General features: G+C 50.4%; 1 protein-coding gene across 1 annotated transcript in view; it reads right to left on the minus strand.

Annotated features, from left to right (window-relative positions):
* The window catches only part of ITPKB (inositol-trisphosphate 3-kinase B), a 67,774-nt gene that overhangs the window by 14,047 nt on the left and 26,186 nt on the right, over positions 1 to 27,541 (minus strand). The window contains 2 exon segments of the mRNA XM_039570119.1: positions 877 to 1,090; positions 1,701 to 1,800. Of these exon segments, the coding sequence (XP_039426053.1) occupies positions 877 to 1,090; positions 1,701 to 1,800 (314 nt within the window).

Here is a 27,541-nt window from a genome sequence, read left to right on the forward strand (position 1 = left end):
ACATCGGGATTCAGGAGGGGAAAAAAAGATTCCTCCCTCCCACAGAAACCATCAGCTTTTCCAGCAGCGCAAGCGTCTCCACCATGTCTGGGCTGCGCCTTTGCCAGCGACGGGGGTTCTCAACCCTTCCTGCCACCAGCCTGCAGCACACCCAGGGCCGAGGGGTGGCCTGAGGCTGCTCCAAAACTGGCAGCCACCTGGGGTCACCAGCCCTGCTCACATCTGCTCCGGGACACCCTTGTCAGCTGTGGCACGGCTCACTCAAAAACTGCTGCTGGCCAAGTGGCTGCAGCCTGGGATCCTGGCGGATCTGGAGATGCTTCTCAAGGAGGACACGGGTAATGTTGCTCATCTGTTAGGAAATGTTTCAAGAGCTTTGCATGAAAGGCACTGAACTGCTTAGCACACGCATTTCATCTCTCCAGTGCGCATAGGAGCAAAGGCTACGCAGAGGGAAAATTTCTCCCTCACTGAAATAGTGCCTTTCAATGCCTTTATTTCACCCCTCTGGCACCCTGGACAGGATCTCCTACACCCCATCCCTTGGCTGTGTCCTCATGTGGCAGAGAGGACCTCCAAACAGCTACTATGCCATTCTGGTGTACCCAAACCCAAGCAGAGTGCTGTCCCCTCCACCCCAGCAAAACTGTCCCAGCATGTAGGACAGTCTCACCAACCAGTGAAGGAAGGAACCTGGTGTATCCTTTCCACACCCAGGTTTCCCCATGGCTCTCTCCTGCTGTTGGCTGAGCTTTTCCTGAAGACAGGTGAGCCCGGTGTTCTTAGTTGTGTGTTTCAGGCAGTTTTACTCAGGAGATGCATTTATTTTTGAGTATCCCATCTTAAAACTCAGAAAACATCCCCGAAGCCACTCACCTGACCCCCATTTTGCAGTCCATAACACAGGGGGAGTCAAACTCAGCCAGCAGATCTTCCATCTGGTTGTATCGCTCCCCATCCTTGACCACATCTCCATGGTAGGCAGGGACATAGGGCTTCAGGACATCGTTCATGAGGCGGTCGAGGCAGCGCTGCTCCGACTCACAGTGCTTCTTCAGTATCCTGCCATTGGCTGCTGCCTTGAAACTACCTGAGGGTGACAAGGGACAATGTGGCACTTGCTTTGGATGGTGGGGGGATGATGCTGTGCCTTCTAAAACAAGAAGGGCAGCCCAACACCTTGGAAGCCCTTCCATTTACACCTGCACCCAAAAGAGTCCCCACAGGCAGGGACTGAAAAGCTCAGGTTGCCAGAGGTTTATGACCAGCACTGTCACCCCAAACAGGGCAGAGACTGTCCTGCAGCACCCAACACGTTCACTTCACATCCTCTGTGCATTGCACTGTAGGTTCACGCCCCTGTCTCTACACTCATGTGTGAGGCACCTTTGTGCTGGGCAGCATCACCTGCTCTGCAGTGGGTCAGGAGGTGGGCCTGGCACTCACCCAAAGCACCCAGCTTTCTGCTGCCCGAGGAAAAAGCAGCAATAATACCTGTGGGCCCTGTGAGACTGAAAGCCCAGAGCACCTTCACACCACCCTCCCAGGCATTTAGGTAAGTCACTCTCCTGGGCTAGAGACTGGGAGCTGCAAGCTGTGACACTCATGCAGCAGCCTGAAGCAGTTCAGCCCAACAAAGCCCATTAACCTGGGATAACCAAGGGCCTTTCCAGCACTCTGTCCCTCCCCATGCTCCGTACCTGCGTGTCCCGCTAGCTGGATCCAAGGGTACTTCTTCTTGAAAGACATTACAAACGGGGACCAGTGCACCATATTCTTGATCTTCCTCCATGACTTGCTCTAAGGCGAAAAAAAATCATGAAGGTGAATGCCATGTTTTAAGCTTTAACTGTCTGTAAAGTGACTTCAGGCAGCATGGAGATGTTTTGGATAGGGAAAGAGGCACCAGAGCCAGCACAGGATGGAAGCAAACAGAAAATCTGCTCTTTTCCCATTGTGCTGTGCCAAGCTGGAGCCACTGGGCCCCAAGTCCACATTCAAAAATCACGAGTAACTTCACTAAAGTGGATGGCGTTACAGTGTTGTTCCAGTTGGCTGCTCCTGCTGCAGAGCGCCCAGCCATCCGCACTGCCTTGTCCCTGCTGCTGCACCCCTCTGCGGGAGCAGCAGGACATTAACCCATCCCTGAGCACCGTGTTAGATCACAGCAGATGGAGCGGCAAGGGAACACAGGCCTGCCATCCAGGCACAACACCGAACTCCACGTCCTGAGGGGAATGAGAGCACAGGCACACAGAGGCTCCCTGCCTGCCTTTTGTTCCCCTGAAAGGCAGCTGCTGTGTCCATCGAGCTGGCAACCCACGTGCGCCGATCCGCCCGCTCTGGCCCATCCATACCTACAGCTCAGAGAACAATTCCCTTCTGGCATGTTGTGTTTCTCACCAGATAGATTGCTCAAAACTGTTTACATGACTGTAACGAAGGCTGCACTGGACGTACGAAAGCCTCCTTCAACAGCTCCTTCCTGCGAGTTTTCCCCTGGATTGTTCTAGGGAACACACCGCCTGTAAAAGGCAGGGGATGACCTCTTATCTTGGCCCCAGAAGGTGATGGCACAAACAAATTATGTGAAGGATATACAATGGCAACAATGGAAAAATGCCTTCTTGCAGGAGCTGGGACAAACAGTGTAGTCCTTGGCTGCTCCAGGCTTCTGGGTTCAGCTGGAAGCCAGCAGATAAATTATCCTCATTTGCTCCGCTCTGAAGGCATGGGAGGGAGCCTTCCAGAAAGCCCAAGTAATCTCTTCCTCATGTTTGGAGAACTGGCCCCTGTTCCAGTAATGCTTCACAGACAGGCAGGGAAGAGCCAGCAGCCCCGACTTGCAGTTTGGATGCTTGCGGGGGGTGAACTCACAGCACAGGAATCCATGCTGGGAACTGCTGACATGTTTAAATGGCGAGCAAGAAGCCAGACAAAGATGGTAGTGTCTAAAACATGGAAATTACACTGGGTTACCCCTGCACCGTGCACCAGGGCCTAAGTAGTGGGCAGGAGAGGGGTGGGAGAAGGGAAGAAGAAAGGTCCTTCCCGACCTCACAGCCTGGGAGGAGCAGGGTAGCCCTTCCCTGGAAGGCTGCCCATGGCCGGGAGTGTCCCAGCACAGCCTGGCAGTGGTACAGCAGCGCAGGAGTTTGGCAGGAGCTGCCCAGGCGCGGGGTGACACCGGGCATCCCCTTTGCCCAGGCTTCTCCATGCCATGGGCTCGCTCTGCTGCCCAGCTTGCTTGCTTTGGCAGGGGGGTCGGGCAGTTCCCTACCTGACATGAGGATGAATGTTTTTATTTCCACACCGAGTGCCAGAACTTGTGTGTTTTAGCTGTTCTTTGTTCTCCTTTTGGCAGAGAGCGAAGGGGAAGCGGGGGGGTGTCCCCTCCTTTTGTTTTTAAAATAGTAACATCAAGTCCTGGCTGATGTCATGAAAAAAAGGGGGAAGAAAACGTCTCCAGGGGAGTTTGGACTCCAAATGAGTGTGACCCACCTCCTCTAAATAAGGAGTCCTACCCTCACTTGCAGCACAGCATCATAAGTCACTCAGTCCCAGGAAACACGCCATGGCAATGTGCCTTCCCCAGCCAAGATTTTGTTTTTTGGTGGTTAGAGCTTTATAGTTAAAACCTTGAGGTACTTCAAAGTGCAGGCAGAATGAAGGCAAGCAGACCCTAAAGCAGGGCAAGTCATCCTGGCTTCCCCCTGCCAGGGCTTTCCCAGGAGTGATGCACTCCATTCCAGCACTGCTCCCAGTGCAGGGTAATGACCCTGAGTCCCCTGGAGACACAAAACACAGCAACAACAACCCTTCTGCTGTTCTGAACGAGACAGAAAGCCACTCACTCAGCACAGCCACCCAAGGAACAGGCAGCACATCCTCACCCACTTTACGCCAGAGGGAAACGTTTCCATCCAGGCCTCACCCGGTTTCAGGCACACCTTTAGCCAGGTATTTCCAACCCAAGTTTTAAGGACACGTGTAATGACTTTTTTTATGGCGAAGTTTGAGGCAGCTTCATCCATTTCAAGCCACTCCCAACCTGCTGGAAATCAACTGCAAGGTCAGTTGTCACTGCCACAGGGGTGACCCACAATCCTGATTCACACAGCTCCTTTCCTTCACAGGGGCAACCACTGGACCCTTACAGGGGAGAGGAGGGACTGTTGTCTCTCTTATTCCTTCAGGAGTCATTGGGTTTTTGTTTTACGCCTGAGCCCCCTTGAATGTAATAAGGGAAAGTTTGCTTCATCAAAAGGATGTCGTTCTGTTGTGGGTGTGCTCAAAAGGCTGAGTTTTGCAAGGTGCAGCTCCCCTACTAAACCAGCAGCTGCATGACTCCATCTGATCTCTGGGACAGGCTGCAGAGGGGAGACGGAGGCTGCACCATGGAGGAGCAACACTGGTCAATGTCCTCAGTGATCCTGCCATTCCCTTTGCCTGAGGATAGCCAAATTCACCTGAAGTAGAGAGTTGATCGAAAAAGTCAGCCTTCGTACTTTCTCTCGAGCACCAAGAGAGATGGTAGGTGGCTTTTGACCCTCTGCAGGGTCCTTCCCAGCCTCTGGGGATGGCAGAAGGCCTCTATTTACTCAGACACTGATATGCACTCAGAGATCTCAAAGCCCATAGTTTGGGATCCTGATCATGCCAACCCCTGTGTCAGGTTCTGCAGCTGGCCATGGAAAACCTGAGCCACAAGGTTCACACCATTCCAGTCTGACTCCACAACCACATGCAGGAAACAGCCCCTCTGCTGTCTCCTGCCCTGCCTGGTGCTATTAATAGAAAAAGGGAGCATTAAGGCTATTTACAGTAAAGAAATCTTCTTTAACACAGCCTGTTGGGAACTATATGGTCATCACCTCCGGGCTCGTCTGTAACTTTTGGTTTACATTTCAAGGAGTTATTTGCTCACATGTCCAGGAGCACAGGCACAGCTGTACGTGCATGGAGGTGTTATCTGTGGTAACTCCCCAGATACAGACAAAAGGATTTTTCACTATACTGGAAGAAATAGCTCTGCAGGTGGCATTACCAAGTGATGCTGGCAAAGGCCAGATTGCTCTTCTCATTTGCCTGCAAGGAGATGAGTCTGCAGGTGGTCATTTCAAAAGGTGGGCACATTTCCAAGTCTTTTGCATGATCAAAGCCTGCACCTGATGTGACACCCTGGAACCCAGCTCTTCCCCAAACCCAGCTCTGTGGTTGCCTTGCCTCCCAGAAAACTCTGTTGACCGACTGCACTCTTGCACAGGCAGCAAGAGCTTGGAGGCTGTATAAGCAGGGAAAATGCACGAGGCATCTGATGCAATTCAACACTTTTTATTTAAAACCTGGTTCAGCATCAGCAAATGCCAACTGATTAGCTGTTCAGTAAATTATTTAGTGACTCTGGAAATATATTTAGATAGGAGCGGCACTGTTTTCCCTAATAGTCTGCCACATGGAAATGAAGCTCAGCAACTGCAGAACCAACTCTAAAAATGAACTTTCCAGGGTTCCTGCAGCACACTGCTTCTGCCTCTGCCCTCTCACAGCTTTTGCTCGCTGCAGAGAGCCATGCCCCAAGCCAGGGGTGGGATACAGGCCGGAGGAGTTAATCCCTCCCAGTGAGCACCCACAATTGGTCAGTGGGAGAGGAGTGCTGGGAAAACAATTTTATCTGCTGTATGTTTAACTTTACTTATCTGAAGCCTAAAGCAAACTCTAGGCTTTCCCCATCTGTCAATAGAGCTGCGTATGGAAAGAACAACACAGGAGAATTTAGTGCCAGCGCAGAAGGTCAGAGGATATATGGTGTTCAATTAGATTAAACAAAAAGTGACTGATGAGCTCAGTGCTCGCTGTACATTTTCCCTATTGCATATTTATTCCTTTAATGTCTGCTCAAAGGAGACGTGCCTTTCTCGGACTGCCTGTTGCCTCCCTTTCCCAGCATGGACACCGGTGGAATTTGACTGGTGTTATTCCCCATGCATGGAGCCAGCAGGGTGCTCTTCCCTTTCCATGCATTCAGCCAGAGAGATAGGCAGTAACTGATTTAATTTGCTGAAATTATGCTTTCCTATGGTTTTATGGGACTAAACGTTCCTGGAAATAGCAGGAGCTGGACCTGTATTTCAGTGCTTTTTATTAACTACAGCCTGCATGGTTAGAGGCAAGATTACACAGCTGGGGCAGGGGATGGAAAAGAGTGGGAGCAGCATCAAATTAATGATTTTCCCAATTGTGAAAAGAACTTCAGCTCCTTTTTCCCAGGAAAATCATGAAATATCCGAGGATCAGAAGAGGTGGAGGAAAACTATGAGGAGACAGTAGTGTCACCAATATCCACTGCTTCCCCAGGCTTCATCAGAGTTCCCCCAGCCCAGGGACTTGCCTAAGTGACACCCTGGCTTTCCCTTCCCTTTGGAGAAAGCCCTGCTCCTGGGGGCTTCACTTCCAGCTCTTCCAAGAAGTGACATGAAGCTGTGGTGCTGTGGTGCCAGGGGTCCCTGCAGGCTCCAAGATAACTCACCCACAAATAGGAGGGGCGGCAAGTGACTCCTCAAATCTGGAGCCTTTCTGGTTTAATAAAACAAGGCAGCAAGAGCTGAGAAGGGCAGCCTTTGCACCACAGAGCCCTCCTCTTTAATAACTAAATGAGTGGGGGGAGTGTTTGCCTGCAGAGTTCACTCCGTGCCAGCCTGCTCCATGGCCATGCGCATGCAGCCAAGGAAAAAGAGGCCATTTAGTTTTCCATGTTTAAAAGAATGAATGTGTTTTCTTTTGCTCTTTAAAAAGTAGTTAAGGTTTCCCTAGTGATGATTGTTTCCCTTGACTGGGAAAAACCTTGTCACTGCAGCCGCAGCGGGGAGGCCAGCTTTGTTCATTGTACTGAACGCTGAGGGCAGCGGGGCAGAGCTGGCAGGTACCACGGAATGCCTCCTCCTGCTGTGTCCTGGCATGGGAGTGACCAAAATGCAGGATTCTGCATGAAAAACCTGTGATGTGATGGTGCAGAGCTGGCATTATGCTCCACTTGGCTTTGCCATCTCTCAGCCCCTGGAACAGCGTCCTCTGTCCCGGCAACAACAGAAAGAGCCCAGTGACCGCTTCAGCACGCACCAGGCTGTGACCACTGACCCTGATGCTGGCAGCAAGTGACAGCCCATATTTTACATCATCTTCCTCCTACACAAACTCCTCTCATCCTTGCCGATGCTTCTGTACTGCACAGCAGCTGAACAGCCTTGCTTTGGCCAGAGGAGCAGCTGGCAATGGAAGAGGGGGGCTTTGGATCAGTAGGCATTTCCTGATTTAGCCACAAAAGGCAGAATGCAGGAGTTTCAGCAGCCCCCGAAAACCTGGCAGAGGCAATGCCAGTTCCATGTCCCACAGACGCTGCTGAACAAAGATAAAGTGAGGCCCAACACCAGACTTCACTGAAGTTAATACAAGGACATACAGTTTGATGACTGAAAGGCACTTTTGGGTGCCTAGAAATTCTAGTGCAAACCCCCAAGCCCCATTAGATAAATTATTTTGATGGCTGCAGTATAGATGCTTCTGTTGGAGTGTAGTAGCTTCTGCTACTTTCCAAGGTCTCCATCTCATTTAGAGTGAGAAAAAAATCCTAATATGTGCATTCTTTTACTTCAAACACTGGTTTTCAGAATAGTCTCATTTTAGCCAGGAAGGATTTTGCCTTTCACAAGAGAGAAGCCACTCCCCTCTGGCTTTGTGAGGAATGCCCTTTTCTCCAGTGGGATCAGAGAGTTGCCCCACCAAGACCAAAGATCTGGGGTAGAGGGCCACAGAAATAAAGCTACTGCTTCTCTGGTGTCTGCAGAGATCAGCATGCGCGATAGAGGAGCCTCAGTAAAAACGCGTGAAAGCCAGGAACATCTGCTCGGATCATGGAAAAAATATTCCAGTGTATTGGAAAAAAACAGGAGCTTGTTGCAGGCTCCCTCTTCCTGCTTGTGATGGAGGCAAGGAGAATTAGAAACAGCAGAGGCAGATGAGTGAACAGCAGTCCTTCAGCTTGACCTCCTCTATGACAATGGAAGGAAACAGAGCGGCTGTGGGAGCCGGGAGCACGGGAGTCACCCATCGCCTGGACGGACATTTGGAACCTCCTCACCCACAAAGCGTGAGCAGAGTGGAGCAGCAGAGCAGGAGCCACATCAACGCCACACTCAGGGGGAATGGCTACAGGGAGGAGAGGTGGTGTTAGACCTCTCTGTCCAGTTTGGCAAAGAAGGAAAGAAGACAAAAAAGCCTAAGTGAGAGTGAAGGCAAAGCCTGCATTGGAGCTCAGAGTAGCTGAGCCTCAAAGCTACTGCTGTCTCCATGAGGCATTTCTTCCTGGTGGAGAGCCTTTACTGAAGCAAAGCTGAATACCTCCTAATGTAGATCAGCCACAGCTGACCCTCCCATAAAGCCAGTGGAATTATTAATTGCCAGCATTTGACACGTTCAGCCTACCTTCCCAAGTGGGAATTGATCCAGATCTCTGCAAATGTATTTGTTACTCATTATGTACACACCAATAAGATTTGTTAAGCAATTTTCAGCTTGGAAAAGGTAAGTGAGTAATTCAGAAACAGCTAATCACTTTTGGTGGACTTAAGCTGTACAGTGCTTCTTCCTCAGAAAGTAGCTAGCCTTTAAAAGTCAGCAGACTATAAAAATCCTTGCTGGTAGCCAAGAGTGGGCCTTGGTGAATTGATTTGTGAGAAGAGTCCCAGAGCACAGCAGCTCATTGGTGCAACACGCTGGCACACAGAGCTGCAGGCAGCCAGACCAGGCGTCCAGCTGAGAAACAGGATGTGCTGTCCAAAGATCTGACCCTGTATCCCTCTATCAGGGAACTTGTCATCAGCTTTGATGGAAACTACTCTGTTTCCATCTGGAGACTTGTGTTTGATCCCTTTCCCAGTTCCAGGGGATTCACCACCATCCTTCTGGTTCCAAACACTGGTTCAGCTCATCAGCTGAGGACATGAGCTCCTGAGCCTGTGCTGGCTCTAGCACTTCTCACTCTCACACGGCCAGCGGGGAAGGATCCCCGCAGCCTTCCCAACCCTGCCACTGTGAATCCCAAACTGCTGCTAGCTCCCACATGCTGAGACCAGGAGATGTGCCCTTCTTGAAAGCCAACAACTGCATCAGTCTCTGGTTACTTGATTTGAAGCCCAGCTCAGCTCCCTACAGGCCAGAGCTGCAGCTTAGGATACGGAAGAGACTCAGCTCCTGAAAGTCACAACAGAGTGTCCCGGAGGGCAGTGGTTTGGTAAGGCACAGCCCTCCTGCAAGAAACAACCTGAACAAAAAACCTGTGCTCATACACGTCAGGGACATGGGATGGGAGCTGTAGGCTTTGCCATGTCCTCCCAAGGGATGACCCAAACCCTGGAGTCCTTTGGGAAAGAGGGCTATCAACACAGGGCATGTTGGGAACACAGGTAGCCAGACCAGCAGGAGATGCTAGAAGTCCCAGTTATTTCCAATCTGGCTGATTGTAACTGGAAGATAGAGTTAATCGTAGGACAGGGGCTGCCAAACACTCTCTTCTACAATTTGAAGGTAAGTTTTTAGAGATTTAAACGAGGATGACACATTTACAGTCTGCCTGGGGGCACTCAGGTCAGAGACACCGAACGCAGGAGTAATCTCAATGACTGGAACAAAGCAGCTTTTAATACTTGCTTTTTCGAGTCTGATTTCTTTCTGTCAGCTTCAGGAGGTGACCCAGAAATCTTGGTACTGGACTAGTCTGCTCTCTGACAAGAGCCATGACATGAGCTGAAATGGCCAGAGCTCGTGTCCCCAGAGGGGGGTGGACAGGGATCTCCTCCACCGCAAGGCTCAGAGCAGGCACCTGCTGTGGTGCGATGATAGCACATGGCTCATCCGTTCAGTCTGACGTTGCCAGGCAGGGTGGACACGGGCCAGACAGGGCTGCCACAGACTTCCAGTGCTGCTGTAGCCATGCGAAGTATTTCCTCTGGCATAGCACAGAGGGCATTGATGCTGTAAATGTAACACCCCAGGAGCACAATGCCCATAAGCACTGACGATACACAAGCAAGGTTAACCAAGCCAAGTCATGCGATGTTAGTGAAGCAATCTGCAGGAGAAGCTGGATGAGAAAGGCCTGGCGTGTAGACTTGAGCTCTGCTGTTTCTGAAAGCCCCAGAACTTCAAGCTGGTTTTGGACACAGAAAATCCTTCCATCGGTATTCCCTTGCTCTGCCTGCTCATGGAGTTAGATCCCTGCTCTTCTGCTGTTTGACCATAACTGCACTTCACTTTGTGGAGTGTGTGGGTGAGAAATGCATCTCCTTCCCATGAGCATTTCCAAGTGAAATGTTCAGAAGCTTTTAAAGTGCCTTCCATGAAGTGGCAAGGCAGAGCTGGAAGGGAAGAAAAGAAAGGGCCAAGCTGTGGCAGTGGAAATTTGTTTAGAATAGAAAATTTTTAGAATTAGTCATTAGTGCTGAACATCCCCACATTTACTGGGTATAGGAAGTGTAAAAAGGTGATTTAGAAGAGCAGTTGTAAGTTTCATAAACATGACTAAACTCTAAAGCTAAATGTTCAACAGGCGTGACCTTTTAATTCCCCTTTAAATCAGTTTAGCACTTTCATTTGTGCTTGGAGTCCCTCATGTTTGGATAGCACTTTGGTGATTTAAAGTACTATTTAGGAGTTTTATTGTCTCTCCTGCTTTGGAGCTGGGACTGCAAATCCTCTGCTAAGTGGCTGGAGGAGTTTCTGCTTGCACAGGAGCTCCTGGGAGCACCAGCCTGCGTCGGCCATGGCTCCCCAGCACTCCCAACACATCGCCATGGGATGGTCCCCTTTTCCTAGGCAGCTCCTAAATACAACCAGCAACCAGCGGAAGCTTCTGCAGGAATGGAAGTGCAGCTTGATCCTCCTTGGTCTCAGATCCTTACAGAAGGAGCATAGTAGAAAGATGATGGCTTTGGGAAACCTCTTTGCCCAGAAAGGGGCATTGCAAGCAGCCAGGAATCCACAGGCACATGCCAGGCAGCACCTTCCTCACAGCTGCAGACCTGCTGTATATGCACCACACAGTGCCCAAAGCATCTTCCCAGGAGATTTAGCACAGCATCTCAGAGGTTTTCGTCTTTAAAGAGTACTAAGGGCTATTAAAAAAGCGGCCTAAACCTAAAGGCAAAGAGATTTGTTACAGGCACTGTGCACCCACAGAGCAGTCTCTCTGTATGCTGCAGGTAAGGGCAGTGCAGGTCGGCTTTTCAGCTCTCCACTACTCCTGGCACCAGGGCTTGTGGGCATAGAAGAGACTTCTCTCCATCAAATGAGACAGACATAAGCTCGTTCACCATGGTCTGCTTCCAAGCCCACCTTGTTGGTGCCCTGAGACTTTCTCTTCCACCAGCTTTCCAGCCACACTGCCCTGAATGGATATGGGAAGCACAACACATGCACTTTAGAAGCAGCTGCTTGTGGGGACTCCTTCCTCCCTGGACACATCAACCACAGGCAGTGCTGGAGCCAGGGGCTCCCAGGAGCACAGCAAGACCAGCTAATTACAGGCCTTCAAACATGGACCATCTCACATGCTCAGCTGCTCATTCCCAATTCTCCATGCAGCAGCGTCAAGCTGAGAACCGGGACTGTATCCCCATCGACTTCAGCCACACTACCCCACTCCCAATCCATACAGATCCAGACCCTGGCTGCACTCATGCTCTGCCAGGCAGGCTGCTCGTCACTGCCACTCCCAGGAGCGGGCTCACCCAGCCTGGCACGGACAGAGGGTGGCACCAGCTCGGCAGAGCCAGAGCACCGGCTGTGTGCAGCCACTGCGCCGTGAGGGACCCTGGAGACCAGCATGGAGGGAGGAATTAATGTTAACAGCACACCTCAGCTGCCCCCTGGCCCACTGCAGCCAAAGGGCTGACAGCGAGCAGACCTCACACAGAAACAGCAGTAATTTTACCCTCGGCTTCATTTTTGGAGTTAGAGCCCTACGTGCACCCCTTCACCATTTTAGTTATGAGTCATCTAAAAATGTCAGCTGTAGCCACACAGCTCAGCTCCTGCAGGGCCAGGTACATACCTCTGCTCCCAAAGCCAACGTCCTGCCACACCTGCCTGCTGCCAGAGCATCCGAGGAGCCGCCTGGGCAGCTCTGTGCCAGGGCAAGGCCAGCGCGGCGCTGGGGGAAGAAGCCGTCACGGCAGCAGGCAAGGAGCTTTCTTCCTACACCGCTTCTTCCACGCTGCCTTTGAAACTTGTGCGCAGAGCCCTGCTGCACCCCGGCACTCCCCTGAGCCCTTAGGGAAAGGAACAGGATCCTCGGAGACACAGAGAGGGTTACCCAACCCTACATCCTGGTGCGGCACGCGGGGTTGGATTTTCCAACCCAACCATGCTCTGACACGCAGAGGTGGGGCGAGGGAAGAAAAAGAGGATTTCAGCTGTTAACTCCTAAGAAATTGAGGAAAAAACTTATCACTCCTGTATAAATGGCCACAGTCTCCTGTGAGCTGGAGCATGCCATGCTGCAGAGGTGCCAGCTGGGGGAATGCTGGGTTTTTGATGGAAAGTGGAATGCAGGGGCCAGCAAAGAAATTGTCTGCTTTGGTGCATGTTTACAGCCTTACACAGGGTGCTGGGGAGGAAAAGGTTTCTCTAACTCAAAAGGGAAATGCTCATCTGAAACAGGAAAACGGAACTTTCTTTTGAGCATTAATAGCGGAAAATTAAAACCTCTGCAATGTCTGTGTGTTGAATCCCTGGGTGTGCAGCAGGGAGAGGATGCCTGGGGAGAAACACCCTGCCCCTGCCAAGTCAGCTCACTTGGGACCCCAGGCAAGCCCTGGGGGCTGATGCTGGCACAGGCACAAACGAGAACATGCTGAGGTTTTGGGGGGAAACACTACTCAGGGCAATAATGTTTGAGGCAAAAGTCAAACAGATTTGGCGAGTGCCCTACGTGGAAGTCCCGGATGTGGGAAGAGAGGGTCTAAGTTCTACAGCAATGCTGACAACACGCTGACCACAAACAGCATCACCCAAGGGTTACCCAGGCAATTCAGGTTCATAAAGACAGATCCAGAGATCTGGTTGCCTTTTTTTTAAAAGAAGGGAAATTGTTTCTAAACCAAATACTTCTCTTGAAAGAGGCTATTTTAAGGCGAGTGGAGTGACACAGTGTGACATCCTTTAAAGAGGTAGAGATCATAGGTTTCATATTAAAACCCAGAAAGCCTTTCTTGGAACAGCACTGTTATGGTTAAAGAGGATTCTCGAGAATTTTCTGGTCCAAAAAAGGAGACAAAGATGAAGGGTAGTTATATCTAGCCATATAATCGTGAAGACACTTGCAGAGGCAATACAATGTACCCATTATAAACATGGGTGTAGCTCAGGCAGAGTTTAGCTCATTGTGTCCTAGCGTTTCTAAATATATTTTGTCTTGAGAGAAGAGCAAGGGAGAAGAGAAATGAATATAGGGAAGACGCCCAAGTCTTCCGAACAACTGGGTTTTCCATCAAGGCACAAGCCCACGATCTCTGAGGCTGCATCTGTGGGTAGCAATTGGTTGCTGAAGTCCTCCTGCTGCAGGCAACTATGTTTAGCTTCTCTTAGAAGGTGAAGGAAGCAGAAGAGGAGGAAAAAAACTTAGTCATCTTCTCCCCTCAGACATTTTGCTGTTCATTTACTTCAGCAGCACATGAAGCACTTAGTCACTCTGTCTCCGACAGGCTTCTTCTATTTTTATTTTTCCAAAGCAAAATAAAAAGAGAAAAAGGAGGTTCCTTCCCAAATAAGCAGCTAGTGGAGGAGGCTGGGGGTGTGAGCAGCGAGTGACCAGGACTTCACCCCACAGCTCAGTGCCTGCTGCAGACACCCAGGCGAGTGCTTGCAGAGTGCAGGAGGAGAGGGCAGGCGCTGCCACTTCCTCTCGCTCAGCAACAGCTCAATGAGCTGCTTCAGCAAGCCACGGTGCCAAGCATCCTCTGGAGCTGAGATCTGCTTCGTGCCCCCCTACAGGCATTTGGTACCTGCCCTCACAGTAAAATCAGTGTTTTAACACACCACTCATGCTCCAGGTGTTTTCCTGCAGCAAGGCAAGGATCACCTTGCAATCTAAACCACACATCCACCTTGGATGTCCTCCATTCTCCAACTCAGAAATACAGTGTCAGAGCAGCACTTCCTTCGGGGTTGATTTTAGTAGGCCAGCAAGCACAGCTCCTGCATTAGAGTCCTTAACGATAGAAACTTTTGTCAAAACTGGCTTTGTCTAACAGTGTTGTAGAACACAGGAAAACTGGTGCCCTTCCTGACTCCTCTCACCCTCAGGAGCACAGAGGACCCTTGACACCGTCCCCTCCTCCAGTGAGCTTTTTGATTGTGAAATGCAGGCACCAACACCAAGGTGCACACTGGTGCTGATATGCTGCCTCAGAAGGGAGAGTGCAAAGAGCAGCAAGAAACAAAGTGTCTCTGAATGCAAGCACAACCTAGAAGTGGGCATTTGGATTATCTCCTGTGCACAGTATCTACCTGAAGGGTCCAACAACAGGGAGGCAATCCCCAAAACTCCCATCTTTTCTTCCCCCATCAGAAAGCAAACCTGCTGGCATGGCAGTGACCCAGTGCACTTTACAACTGACTCAGGATTGGGTTTTTGGAGAGCTCAGAAGGCACCCAGATGGCTCACAGCTTCCTGTTGCTTCAGCTTTACAATAAAGCAACATAAATAGATCTTCTTTCTTTGTTGACATTTGATGCTGTACAGCAAAACACACATTGTTAACCTAAAAATAGGAAACGCTGTGGCAGCTTTGAAGAAATTCAGCGTTTTTCCTGTACTGATGCAAACACAGGGGCCGAGTGCCAGATGCCTCTATCCTGCTTTGAAGAACGATGAAATTCTTCACAGCGCTCATAAATTACCGCTTTGTTAGCAGCCGGCAGCCTCCAGCGACACCAGCAAACCCTGGTATTTCCTTCTTCTCCCTTGGAAGGGAGGGGGGGATGCGTAATGCTACATTTCATCCCCCGTGGAGATGGACAGCCCCACGCACCTATCGCCGAGCGCAGCGCAGGCGGAGGTTGCCAAGGCACCCGCTGACGCACAGCCGGGCCCCACTTCTACATTTTTCCATTACACGGTGTTGAAGCTTGCAGAGCAGGAGGTAGCTTTCCTGAGTGAGCAACTGAGAGATCAGTGAGATGGCAGGGCTCTGCAAGGCATGCTGCGTGCTACTCACACCACGTTTAAAAGAAGGAGTGCACGATGCAGCCAGAAAGCTGCCTTGTTTGGAACAAATGAGTGCACGTTTTCAGATCTGGCTTGAAAAAAGGGCACTCCTACTGCTACACCTCTCAGAGTGTGGGTATAGAAAAGTCAAGGCTCCAAGCAGAGCGAGGTGTGGGTGAAGGACCAAAAATTCCTGGTGGCTTTCCCTGTGGAGCACAGCGGTGACTCCCGGAGGAGGACGGGCTGATACAGTCCTCACTCCAGCATTTTACACAGGTATCTGGGCATGCTGGGACCAGGGCAATGTGGCTGTACTAGCACGGGCACTGCTGCCAGTCCCACCCACAGGGATGCCCACCCCACTGCATCCCCAGCGCAATTTAAGGGGGCTGAGCCAGCCCTGCTCACGCCTGGGACAGGTCTCTGCCTTGCAGCACGGATGGGGAGCAGCAGCACAGCCTAACCACCCCAGCCAAGAGCAGCTGCTTGCCACACACATGCTCTCTCCCAGCTCCATGCTTTGGTGGCTCTCAGGGTCAGGTCTCTCCAGATGTTCATCATAGTTCATGGACTGATTTTAACCCTCCTCTCCCACTGCTGGGTGCCAACAACCACAGGGATGGTCCCTCAATCAGCAGCTCAGGGCAGCAGCCTGCCCAGCTTCTGCACAAAGCCAGAGCGACATGACACCTCTGGTCACAGCTTTTCTACCTCCCACACAGCTCAAAGCTGCAGGGCAGGCCTGTAAGTTAAAAACTTACGCAGTTTTTAACCACCTCAGACCCTCAGAGGTGGGCAACTGGGGAACATCAAGCTATTTCTGGGCAAACCTATTTCAAGTACAACTCAAACATTTTGGGGGATGGAGTATGCTTGCTAGAAGTTCATCTAACTGTTAGACAGTATCACACATGGTGTAATTTCATCATGACAATTCAGAATTAACATTTTAGGGTCAGTGTTTCTTCTTTGGTTCGGTTCTGTGTTCACAATCCTATTTGTCCTTCCCTGGTGTGGGCAGAAGTAGCAATCTCAGCATTCCTTGCAGGGATCTCCTGCCCTGCAGGGTTAATTCCCCCACCACTCCGGGGCACTATGCAAGTACTGGGAGGCTGCAGCTGCTATCACAAAGCCACCCCCCTTAGCAGTGTGCTGGCTCACAGCGTGGCCATACCGTTCTCAGAGTGAGGGATCAGCAGACAGCTGTAAAACTAAAGTATTAGTTCAGTGGTACTGCATCATGGCTTGGAAAACCTCCCTTGTCTGAAGGGAAAAAAAAGGAAAAAAACCCCATATGTTTCCAAGCTCTTGATTTGCTCCTGTTGTTGAACAGAGATGTGGAAGGAAGCTACAGACAGGCACTCTCACCTACAGGGTGATCGCTAGAAGTTCCCCATATCTCCCTTGTAGATTTTCTACATGAAAACCAAGTCCAGCTCTCTACAGAGAAGCACTGAGACTTTCACAGTCTCGGAACAAAAGGTACCACGATCAACTAGAAATCACAAGCTACCTTTTGGAGCTAGTTGCTTTTTGGTGACCTTGCTGAGCTCCACTGCTTGGCTCCACTGTTTGGAGCCACTCTTTGGCCTGTGGAGAATAAAACCTTATTTTTTACTGCTAAGTCACAACTCTGTGCAATAGCATATGGCTGCCTCTCAGGGATGTAACTGGCCTTACAGGATCCCTGGCCTTATATGGAATGAGGAGGAGAGATTTGCAGAAAATGAGCTGTACTGCTTTGCAAATGTACTATCCCTGTCACATGGCAATCTGCTAATACAAGCAATATTTGCATTTTTTGCATAAAAGCAATTTGGATTCACTGTTCCTTCACCTGCACAAACACCAAGACTCTCTGCATGAAAAACAAGTTAGGAAGCTACTGATGAAGAAGTGGCATTCCTGATGCTACCGCTTTGGGAACTACTGAAAATGTTCCATGTGCTCCCTCTTAGAGCCGACAAAGTGTTTCAAACCATGGCCACCACAAGACATTTGTGTCCCAGTGACAGCCTCGTCAGTGGGGGAGGCTCACACCTCCTCACCAGTGTACACTGGCACTACATGGGTAGGATGGCACAGCTAACTAGGGACACATCCCCAGGACACCACCGAGGAGAAGGATCCATTTCTCCTCAGCTGGCATCTCCAAAATGTCCAAGAAAAGCGCTGCCAGCACTCTTCCTGCACATGGGCCCTGAGCCAAGGGCACGATTGCCACCTTGGGGTTCAGTACCGACCGTACACCAGCACTTGCAGAGCTCTGCACAGGAGCTATGCAAATGTTGTGGCTAAATCTTCTCCGTTCCTAATCACAAATGTAATTGTCTATGCAAAGCTGGTGTGCCCAGGTAGTGACTGCTGGGCCCCTTGCCTCAGCCTGCTCACCCCTGCACGAGGGGAAGGCAGGGACCCTCAACACCCATGCTCCAGCTCATCAGGGTCGACATAAAAAATCTCACAAGACTTAAATCTGTTAGTGGTGCTGTCCAGGCAGCAGTATTGTGGATGCAGAGGAAGAATCAAAACCCCATAAATAAAAGTATTTCATCTTGGCTAACACATGCCTATGGAAACAGTAGCATAGGTCTATCCCTCTTATGTAGTCACCAGCACAAGCAGACATGGCACAAGTAGAGGGAAGGTGTCCTATTTTACTTAGATTATAAACAACTGTAAGCTTTTTAGGGCACTACAGTTAGTGGTTCTGCAATGGAAAAGTTTATATGCTGGAAACAGTGTCTTGTTAATGAGCTAAGGTATTTTTAGTATTTTTAATAGCCACAGGATGTTTGAGAAATTAACAAGAAACGTGTTGATGAGGTGACTATTTGTGACACCCGCTGATGTGCCAGACAAGAACAAAGTATTCCCAAGTCAGTGACTGGCACATCACAGAGAATGGCTAGATGAGGGGAGGGTGGAAGAGGAGATTTTTGTTTTCTGTATAGAGAGGTAGTTAAAAAAAGGATCATTGAAAGCATTTGGAAAGTTTTAGCCATGGCAAGCAACTAACAGAGACTCTTTTGGAAGATGCAGGTCCCATTAAGTGGTTGTTAATTTGAGTTTAAGCAGCTCCAGAGGAAAGGAGCAGAAACACTCATAGAACGGAGGATCTGGACAAAATCAGGAGAGGAGCTGCAGCTGGGTTTCAGCTGCACAGCAATCAGTGCTGGGATTTGGGACTGGCAGCAGAGCTCACTGGTTTCAAGAGGAATGTTTTAGATGCAGGGCACGGTAATGCTCATATGGGGCAATATCCTTCACTCCACAGCACTGTTGCTTCCTTAGATTAGGAACTAGAGGACAATATAAAAAATTATCCACTCTAAGAGACTGGTCTCAAGAGCTGGATTTTGTGAGTCAGTCCCAGGTCTTGTTGAGTCTCCCAGTCCCACTGGAAAATATGAAAAGAACCCACCCTCTCCTCAGACAAGCCTGCCCTTTGTGCTCTGGAGATCCCGTTCTGGTGGCATGGGGCCCTTTGTCACTCCTGTGCTGCTCCTGGGCCACGATGGGAAGGCTGTGATTTGGGGGAACCACCCTGCCCCAGGTGGGCAGAGGAGAGCAGCTCCTGAATTGAAGGCATGTGGTAAATCCACCCTGGATGAGTTTCCCTTTACAGAGCCCTGTTTGAGCAACTTTCCGGAGCCAACTTTTAAAGTCTGCAACTTTTAAAGCACCCAGGAGCATTGCCTGGCTGTAATTTAACCTTGTGATAATTTCAACCCATGAAAGTGAAAGCTGTAAGTGTGCCTGGCAGCCCTGTGAGAGAGCAGCCACGCCAGCACAGCATCCCATGTCAGCCAAGCATCCCGTGCTCAGGAGCCATTAACACCTGAGTCAGGGGAAGGAGGACAGAAAGAAATGGAATATAGAGCCTGAACTCAGGCTTGGAGCTTTGCCCTTTGGGTAGCTGCAGGCAGCACGTGCTGCATGCATTTGCTGCATGCTTTGAGAAAGCTGAGAGCTGCACACAGTGATTGAGAGTTGATACCAGAGCTGTGATTACTCAAATTAAGATGGCACTTCAAAACCAAGCACTGGTCCCACCATGCACTATGCTACATCATCTGGGCATATGTGGCCAAAGATATTTTCCTCCCTGACCCATTCCTATTCCACATACACAGTGCTTGCTTCTCCCCCACCTCATTTTCTGCTGGACAGACTAAAGAAACTTGATCAGCACCTCACTGTGGCCATCTCTTGCAAGGGAGAGAGGCAAGGAAGAGCCAGATGCTCACTGCATCCTGGAACCCCATGCCCCAGGGCAGCCCTACACAGCCAGGGTGTGATGCTGATGCTGTGCCTGACAGCCAGCTCCATCCCTGGTCCACCAGCAGCCAGAATTTGCTGTACAATCACTTTGGCACACTCCTTCCTTCCTTTTCAAGACAGGCCAGAACTAAACTTTTCCATTGAGACGGGTAAACAAAGACTTTGCTTTTTCCCCTGTAACAAAGTTTAGCCCAGGAAGTCACATGAGCACGGCTGCATCCAGCATGTATATCCAAAATGGCTCGAGCTGCTGGCAGGGGATGGATGTACAAAACCTGATACAGGACAAAGCTCTGCCCTGGAAATGCACTTCCACCAGTGCATGGAATTGCACCAGAAACATCCTGTCCTTCTGCATGAAGGCCAAATCCGACCCTTGGCTGGAGTGGACTCCTCTGCCACACACCATGTGTCAGGGAGGACACACTGTCATTAAGACTCTGTGTTCTGGCTCTCCACCTAATTTCCCACAGCTCCCAAGGTCTCCCCTTGAATTGCTGTCATGTGTTCCCCCAGTGCACAAAAGGCACCCTTGGCAGGACACTGAAATGCATGTACAGGAATTTTGCTGCTGGAGGAGCCCGGCTGCCCCAGCCAGCCTGAGGACAGAGGGTGGAAAACTACCCTGCAAAATATCTGTGCTCTGGAGTATGGAGAAACTATGAGCAATTTGCCTTAGGGGCAGCAAAAACACAGGGATTTGCTGATGGTCATTTTCTGCTATTAGAGCAATAAATCCATTCAACTGTCAGCCAAAATGCCAGAAAAAAAGAATGTGAGCTCAGGGAAAACAGGAAAAAAAAAAAAGTATTATTAGTTGAAAATATTTTCTAGCAACTTTTAGAGGCAGTTCTGAGTCCAGCACCAATCAGTCAGAAAACCTGCTACCTCTGAACCCGTGCCAGGCCACCCCTGCAGCTACTGTGCTTCCCCATGACTTTCTCATCCTGTACAGAGGTTTACAAACTCCAGAACACTGAGAATTTCATCTGAAGCCCTTGAAGAAGACAGCAAATGCAGACTGTGCCCTTTCCCCTTCCCAGGGAGGAAGGCAGGCTAGGAGGTTCAAGGGCAGCATGAGGTGTTGACTTGGCAGTCTGTGGAGCTGGTGCTGTCCTGAGGCTGCATTTTGCTCACTCAAAAATAATTTCCATTGCTGCCATTTTACTGCATCCCCACTTGTGCCCCTTCTCCTACCTCTCTTCCCTCTTCGGCGGGCTTTTCTGGATGTTTCCCAATGGAGGACATTGTCCCAGTAACCTCGCACTGACTTGTGGTGAAAATGCAAGGCAAACCGGCCAGGTGAGCAGATCTGTGGTGGCTCAGCTTCTCTTAAAGCTGAATCCCTGCTGCCGCCTGCAAAGGTGCCTTCAGCATGGGCTGCTGACAGCAGACAGGATCCAACATCTTGGGCTCCTTTTGCTGCTCAACAGGACATTTCCAGCCTCTATATTGGGGCTGCCCATCCGCAGGCAAGAAGCTCTGCCCCTGTCTTGTTCCCAGTAAAAGCATAGACACGGAGGCGTTTGCCTGGAAAACTGTTAGTAATCCCATTTCCCGGGGATCTGGGGGCTGTTGCCTCTGCAGGAGTCCCCCACCTCATGTTGCAATACGCCATGGCTGCCTGCTGGGAGCCAGTGACAGCCAATTCCAGCGTTCCCACTCAACGGCTCGCTCCCTATGGAAATGAGCTGTCAGGGCTGCACAACTGGGATGACAGCTTCCAGCTGTGCTGTGCTCTCAGCAAGCAGCCTATTCCCAGTGGATGGGCAGGATCCTCAGCCCAGGTATTCTCCCCAGGTCCAGCAGGCAAGCTGTTCTGTTCTGATCCCTCCGGCTGCTTTTGGCAGCTGTGAACGGAGCAGGTTGCTCAGTGTGTCAGTGCTTGCTCTCAGTGACTGGGAAAGATGGATCAGCACAGCACAGGGCTATCAAACTGCTCCTTCAGGACAAGCACTCCCAGCTCATGCTCAGAGACATGGAGGTCCCAGGCTGAAGTGCTGCCAGACCAGCAGACTAATCCTATCACTAGAAGGGCAGTGGCCCCTCTCCTTGTGGAAGAGAGCAACTTTCCAGGACCAGCAGGACATCCTTTTTTGGGGCTGAGCAGAAACCAACTTGCAGCAGCGAGACTGAGAGGCAGAAGGAGGGCAGGAGCCAGGGGCCCTAGCACTGGTGCCCAGAACTTGGGGTTGCTGTGGGACAGGCAGACTTGCTGGAGCACAGGGCTCACCCCAGGGCTCATTTTCAAGATGATGATGTAGAGCCAAAGCTTTTGCAGGATAGACCCATGACGAGTTTCTTGACATGGGACTGGGTTGGACTACCATGATCCATCACCACTTCTGAATTCAAGGCCAGGCTGTGCTATCTGACCACATTCATACCGGGGCAGGATGGAAACTGAAAGCCATAGTAATGACCCAGCTGAGGGGAAAGGAGGAATCAGATCAACATGTTGCGATTTCCGCCCAGCCCTGTTGATTCCTGCAGTTACTGAAGTGGCACTTGTTTGTTGATGTAACAGGGACTGACTCAGTGGGAACAAACCCCGAGGGAAAGGTCCTTCTGAAAGATTTGTTCCTATTATTTAGTCTGTGGCTTAATCAGACATCTCTACAGAAAAATCAGCAATAACCTTGCCTTGTAATTTACTGAAAATGAAGTCACTGGCCCTGATTCACTTACCAGGGGCTTCATAGGCACCAAAATGCTACAGCAGAAGAAAGTGAGCCCACATCTTCCACCTCCCAGGACTGCCACCACCTGAAGCACGTATTTTGAGTGGCTGAGTCTGAAAACGCATGTTTGTTTCCTTATCCTGGGACACACTTTCTCCAGCTGCAGATAGCAAACAGGGAGATATGAGAACACGCATTTTTGCTACAGCTGCATGAAAAGCCAGGTGGTGATGGATTGCATATCCATGCCACACATCATCAAGATGTTCTATCAAATACAAAGCTCTGACACGGAAATTACAAGATTTGGCTTCATCCTTCCACTCTGATGCAAAGCTTCATTTGAACTTTAAGCTTATCTTTGCAATGTCGAGCATGAACATCTGCAATTTCTATGGGATCTAGAGGAAACCTCGCAAGAGCAATCTAGCAGACAGCCATTTAGCATAACCACATTTCTAAACTACAGGGCGACCATATTAAATCAGGTTCCTTTCAACACACACGGAGAAGAAGAACAGGAAAGGCAGAGGCCCCAACAGCTCTAGTTTGAGACTAGTGTTTCACGCAAGCGACGTTTTTCCAAAACATAAGCAGTAGGTAAAAAGCCTACCCTTAGACTGATTCAATTCTACCATTACTTTAAAAAAGCAATGCAAACCAGTGCCTCAGTGCCACCCAGCCAGTTATCGAATGAAGGCTTGTAGTGCCCGGGGTCTGGCAACACAGAATGTTTCCAAGGAAAGTGGTTGGGTTGGCAGCTGAAATACCAGCAGAAAAATGCACAGAAAAGAAAGTTACAGCTTCCCAGAGGAGCAGCCCTTTAATGCCATTCCCACCTGAGTTTCCCCTATTGTGCAGCTCCCTTGAGGTTTGTCTTAGATTCTTTGATAAGGTACTGGGAGTTTAGATACTGAGGAATTGTCATCCTGGAGAAGAGTAACACATAAGCATTAAAGCCTTCGCATCAGGTTTTTCAGATGCACACAACTACTTCTCTCCACAGTTCATCACACACAGTGAGTAGCTTCAGAAGTTAAGGCATCTATGCAGTGCCTTCATGCTGCTACGATGGCACTGCATAGATTCCTAAACTCATTGAGTGTCCACTGATCCTCTCTGGGCTGTGGGACACAAACAAGGCTGTGGGGACCTACAGGAACTCAAACCTCCACCCCTGCCCCTAGACGTAGGGGAGGGCACATGGGTATGTCTGTGAGCCAGCCACAAGTGCTGCAGCCCATGTGGAAGGAGGCAATCCTGATTTGCCAGGCGCCTGCTGATCCCTGCCACCTCCCTCTGCCCTATTCTGTTCTGGCAGAGCAGCCCACGCGCAGGATTCCTTCACGGCTGAGACAGCTGCTACAGCTGGCACGGAGACCCTGGACCTAAGGGGTGGAGATGTGCAGGGCCACTCATCCAACACAAACCAGAGGTGGATTTTCAGTCTGTGTTTCTGGGTGGTGCCCCATGAGAAACAGGGAAGGCATTGCAAAGTCATTTGAATCTGGTAAGCCTTGTCCCTACCTGATCTCATTAATCAATTCCTCTCAGAGAGAGCAGTAATTTCAATGGTATGCTGCCAAACTCCCTCCTCCTCCACTCTTCGAGTGATCCAAAGGTGCTTTACATACCACAGCACCTGTGCCTGGATCAACAGGCAGAGCATCTGCCTTCTGCTCTCCACTCTCCTCCACCAGTAAATCCGGTATTTCACACCCCACACACTCACACTTGTAAGTCCAAGCAGCAAACTTTTCAGTTTTAGCTTGATTCATCCTTTCTGCATCATTTCTCCCCAGACTTGCCCATTAACGCTGAGGCCCCTTGTGCAATAGGACATAGAGCTACATCTCCGCAACAGCCCCTTCATTTCACAGGCTATGGCAGCTGTCCCTCCCAGCAAGTTACTCGTGTTTTCCTAAGAAATGTGGCAAGCACTAATCCCTTTGTTTTCCTATTACTTCTGCAGAAGCGATTGCACTCAGCGTTTGTCACCCCCAGATCTCCCTGCTGACATGGGGCATTCATTTCTCCATCCCCATGGGACGCAGTCCCACGGGCTCTGTCACAGCTGGAGCAAAGCGGAGTGGAGCGGAGCAGAGGGGTGGGCAGGGAAAACACAGCCCTTCCCAGCAAGCAGTGGCATCAGCCTGTGAAACGTGCCAAGGTGTTTCTGATGGGCTGCCCTGCAGAGCAGACACCGAGCGCTCGGGAATTGAGAGTGGCGACTGAGATGAGGCAAATTTCCCTTGCCACTGCCAGCACTTGTGGGGGTGGCCATGGCATGCCAAACAGGCAGCGCCAGGTACCAGCAAAGCACAAGCAACAAAGGGCCTGTGTGCTTCAACGAAGAGTGGTGAGGGGCGAGGGAAAAGGGCTAGAGCACTGGTGGCATGTGAGGAAGAGGAAGAGGGAAGGCACAGTAGCCCTCGCCTGCTGGGCTGCAGGGCTGAGCACTGCCCTCCTTCTTCCCCACCACCTAACCCCAAAAATCCTTGCACTGCCGAAACAGCTTCTTACAACATCAGTTCAGTGACTCTCAGCTGTCCTTGAGAATGAAAAACCTCTCTGTAGCTCAAGCAAGTAAAATCTAAGTTGTGGGGTGGTGGGGCTGTGGGACACCCTTCTGAGGATGCAAGTGGGTTAGACAAAAAGAACCCCAAATCTAAAGTCTAACGGCATTCCATAGAGACACCACAGCTCGCATTCAGAGACTGCTCAAATATTCTGTTGTGATGGAAGGCCTTTCATCATAAGAATAGGTCAAATCAAGGAAACGACTTTGCCTCCTTATTCATTAAAACATTCTCTGCCCCTGCCTATAGCCAGTGGCTCATAACTTGCGTGACACAAAACACTGCACTGCCACGGGAATAAGCATCCTCAAGTCCCTCATTTCCAGAGAGTGAAGGCACTTGACACCCCTGAAACCAGACCTCTGTCCTCCCCCATCACCCTGCTATGCAGCACTCAGGCACTTCATCCACCCCAACCTCCCCCTGTTCCCATCTCTCTGCCACAGAGAATCAGCCGTGCCTCAAACTTTCCAAGCACCTGTCACTCTTTCCTGTCTGCCCCAACAACCCTACCTGTGACAGGAATTCCCACAACAGTCCGTCATCGTTGGCTTGCCGCGGGCGCCCCTGCATCGCAGTCCTGCAGGAAAGGCTCTTCCGCTCACCCGCTGGCAGCCCGAGACGCGGCGAGCTCGGGGAGAGGCAGTGCCCAAAGCACTAAGTGCTCTCCTGCCTCCTGTTTCGCTCCTCAGGCTCTGACGACAGGTCTCTGCTGTGCCCAGGAGCCTTTATAATTCGCACGTGGCGATTCCTTCAGCTAGAGGCAGTTTTCCCAGAGGTTTCCCGGATCTCCTGTGCAAGGCTATTGCCATAAATCAATTGGATTGCTTAGTCACCTCTGTTTGTCCACTCGGTGCCAAGGCAGACCTGCTATTTCACAGCATGTACTGTACGAAGGAGCCAGTTCCTGTCAATTAGATGCACCACTGCAAACTGAATCACATATTGTTTTCTACATCGACTTGTTTTCTGCTGGCCTGGAAGAAACATACTTTACAGCCATAAATAAGACAGAGAACAAAAAAGAGTTACAGAGTCATGTTAAAGGCTGCCTGACAGAGGGCCATGTGCACCTGGGACACTGTGGTGTGACTGGTTGTGAGGGTTGAGGAGTGAGGAAAGGAGAGGTCTGAACAGTGCTCTGTGCTCCAGCAGGCACTGGATACGCTCACTGAAGCCAGAGTTTTTCCCTGAGGGCCACTGGAGTGTGAAGGGCCAAGACCCTTCAGGCAGTGTTTACGACCATGGAGCACTGTCTGAATCAAAAGCTGCTCTTCAGCCTTGCCAGCCTCAAAATGGGCTACAAACCAGAGGTATCCAAGTAAGTGGGTGCTTAAGGAAAGGCTGACCTCTCTGCTAAGCCTTCCTCATTTCTAAAATGGAGCACTCCTCGACTGCCCAACAGGGATGCTTTCAATGCCTATGACATGATTATTCCCACACAGATGTGAGCCCTGGAAGCAAGACAACATTTGCTGTCCCCAGCCGGGGGGCTGCGCCCCGCAACTCCTAACAAAGAGCTCCCATGCCTGCCCCTGGCACAGCCACAAATGTGCTCACAAAACCAAGGGCTGAGAGCCTGCCGGGTGTCATTTCAACGAAAGTACAGGGAGGCCCAAATCAGCTGGCAGAAGTTGCTGGAAAGCTCTGCCTTCATCGCCCCTCACTCTCTGCTTCTCCATAGGGGCTCCCAAAAAGCAGGGTGGCTTCTCCAGTGCTTGCAGTCAGCGTGGGGCCATACCCACCTCCTCACTCTTCCAGACAAAAAAATTGTGTCCAGCTCTTTTCTATTGGAAAGGTTTGTGTTTCAGTTCTCCTTACCATATTGATTATAAAATCTAACTTTTGACTTCTGTGATGTATTAAATACAAAACATTTAAAAATCTGGAAGGCTGTGGCAGAGGAGGAGAAATAATCAGGAAAGCGTGTGTACGAATGCTGAGATAATGTTTAAAGTAAACAGGAATCGAGGCCTATTTGTGGTACATCCTGTACAATAAAAGAGATTAAAAGATGATGTATTACCACCAAGACCTTATAGTATAAATGTGCAACTTCTAATAAAACTTTCTGCATTTCAGAGGCAGATTGTCTAAATCCTGAGACAGGCAAGTCACTGATGATGGCTGCAGGCAGAAGTGACTGACAAGAGCAGCCAAATTGCTTCCACTAAAGGACAGGAGTTTCACAAGGAGGTTTCAGAGCCCTCCAGAGCCTGCCCAGAAAGTCAGCACTGCCAGTCTCCCTGTGGATTTGGTGCCTGGATTTAATGGCATTGACTTGCCAGGAAAAGAGGGCAATGAGAGTAATTAAGCAAAATAGAGAAGGGAAAAGCACAACAAGAATTAGTACAATGCTCAGGAAAAAATCCACATCCAGGGAAGCGATGCTATGTCCCTGGTAGTAGCAACTACACTCAGCAGCCAAGACCCAACACATCTGTCCCTGGGGCACTTTCCTTTTCTTTGGCATCATGATGGAGCAGGGGCACTGGGAGGCTGGCATGCTCATCCCTTCTGGTGACAGTGCAGCAGTGAAGCTGGGCCGGATCAGATTCACGCTGTGGCTCTTCTTAGCAGAGCCCCAGTTCCAGCACAGCTGCTGCCTGGCTGCTCCCGTTGCCAGCTGCTCACCAGCGAGGGCACGGGGCTGTGTCCCAGCTCTTGTCCCTTCTCCCCCAGCAGGGCCCAAAGGTCACAGCCAGGCTGCCACAATTACTGCTAGAGCTGCCACA

The sequence above is a fragment of the Corvus cornix genome, chromosome 3 (assembly GCF_000738735.6).
Source record: "Corvus cornix cornix isolate S_Up_H32 chromosome 3, ASM73873v5, whole genome shotgun sequence".
Classification (NCBI taxonomy): Eukaryota; Metazoa; Chordata; class Aves; order Passeriformes; family Corvidae; genus Corvus; species Corvus cornix.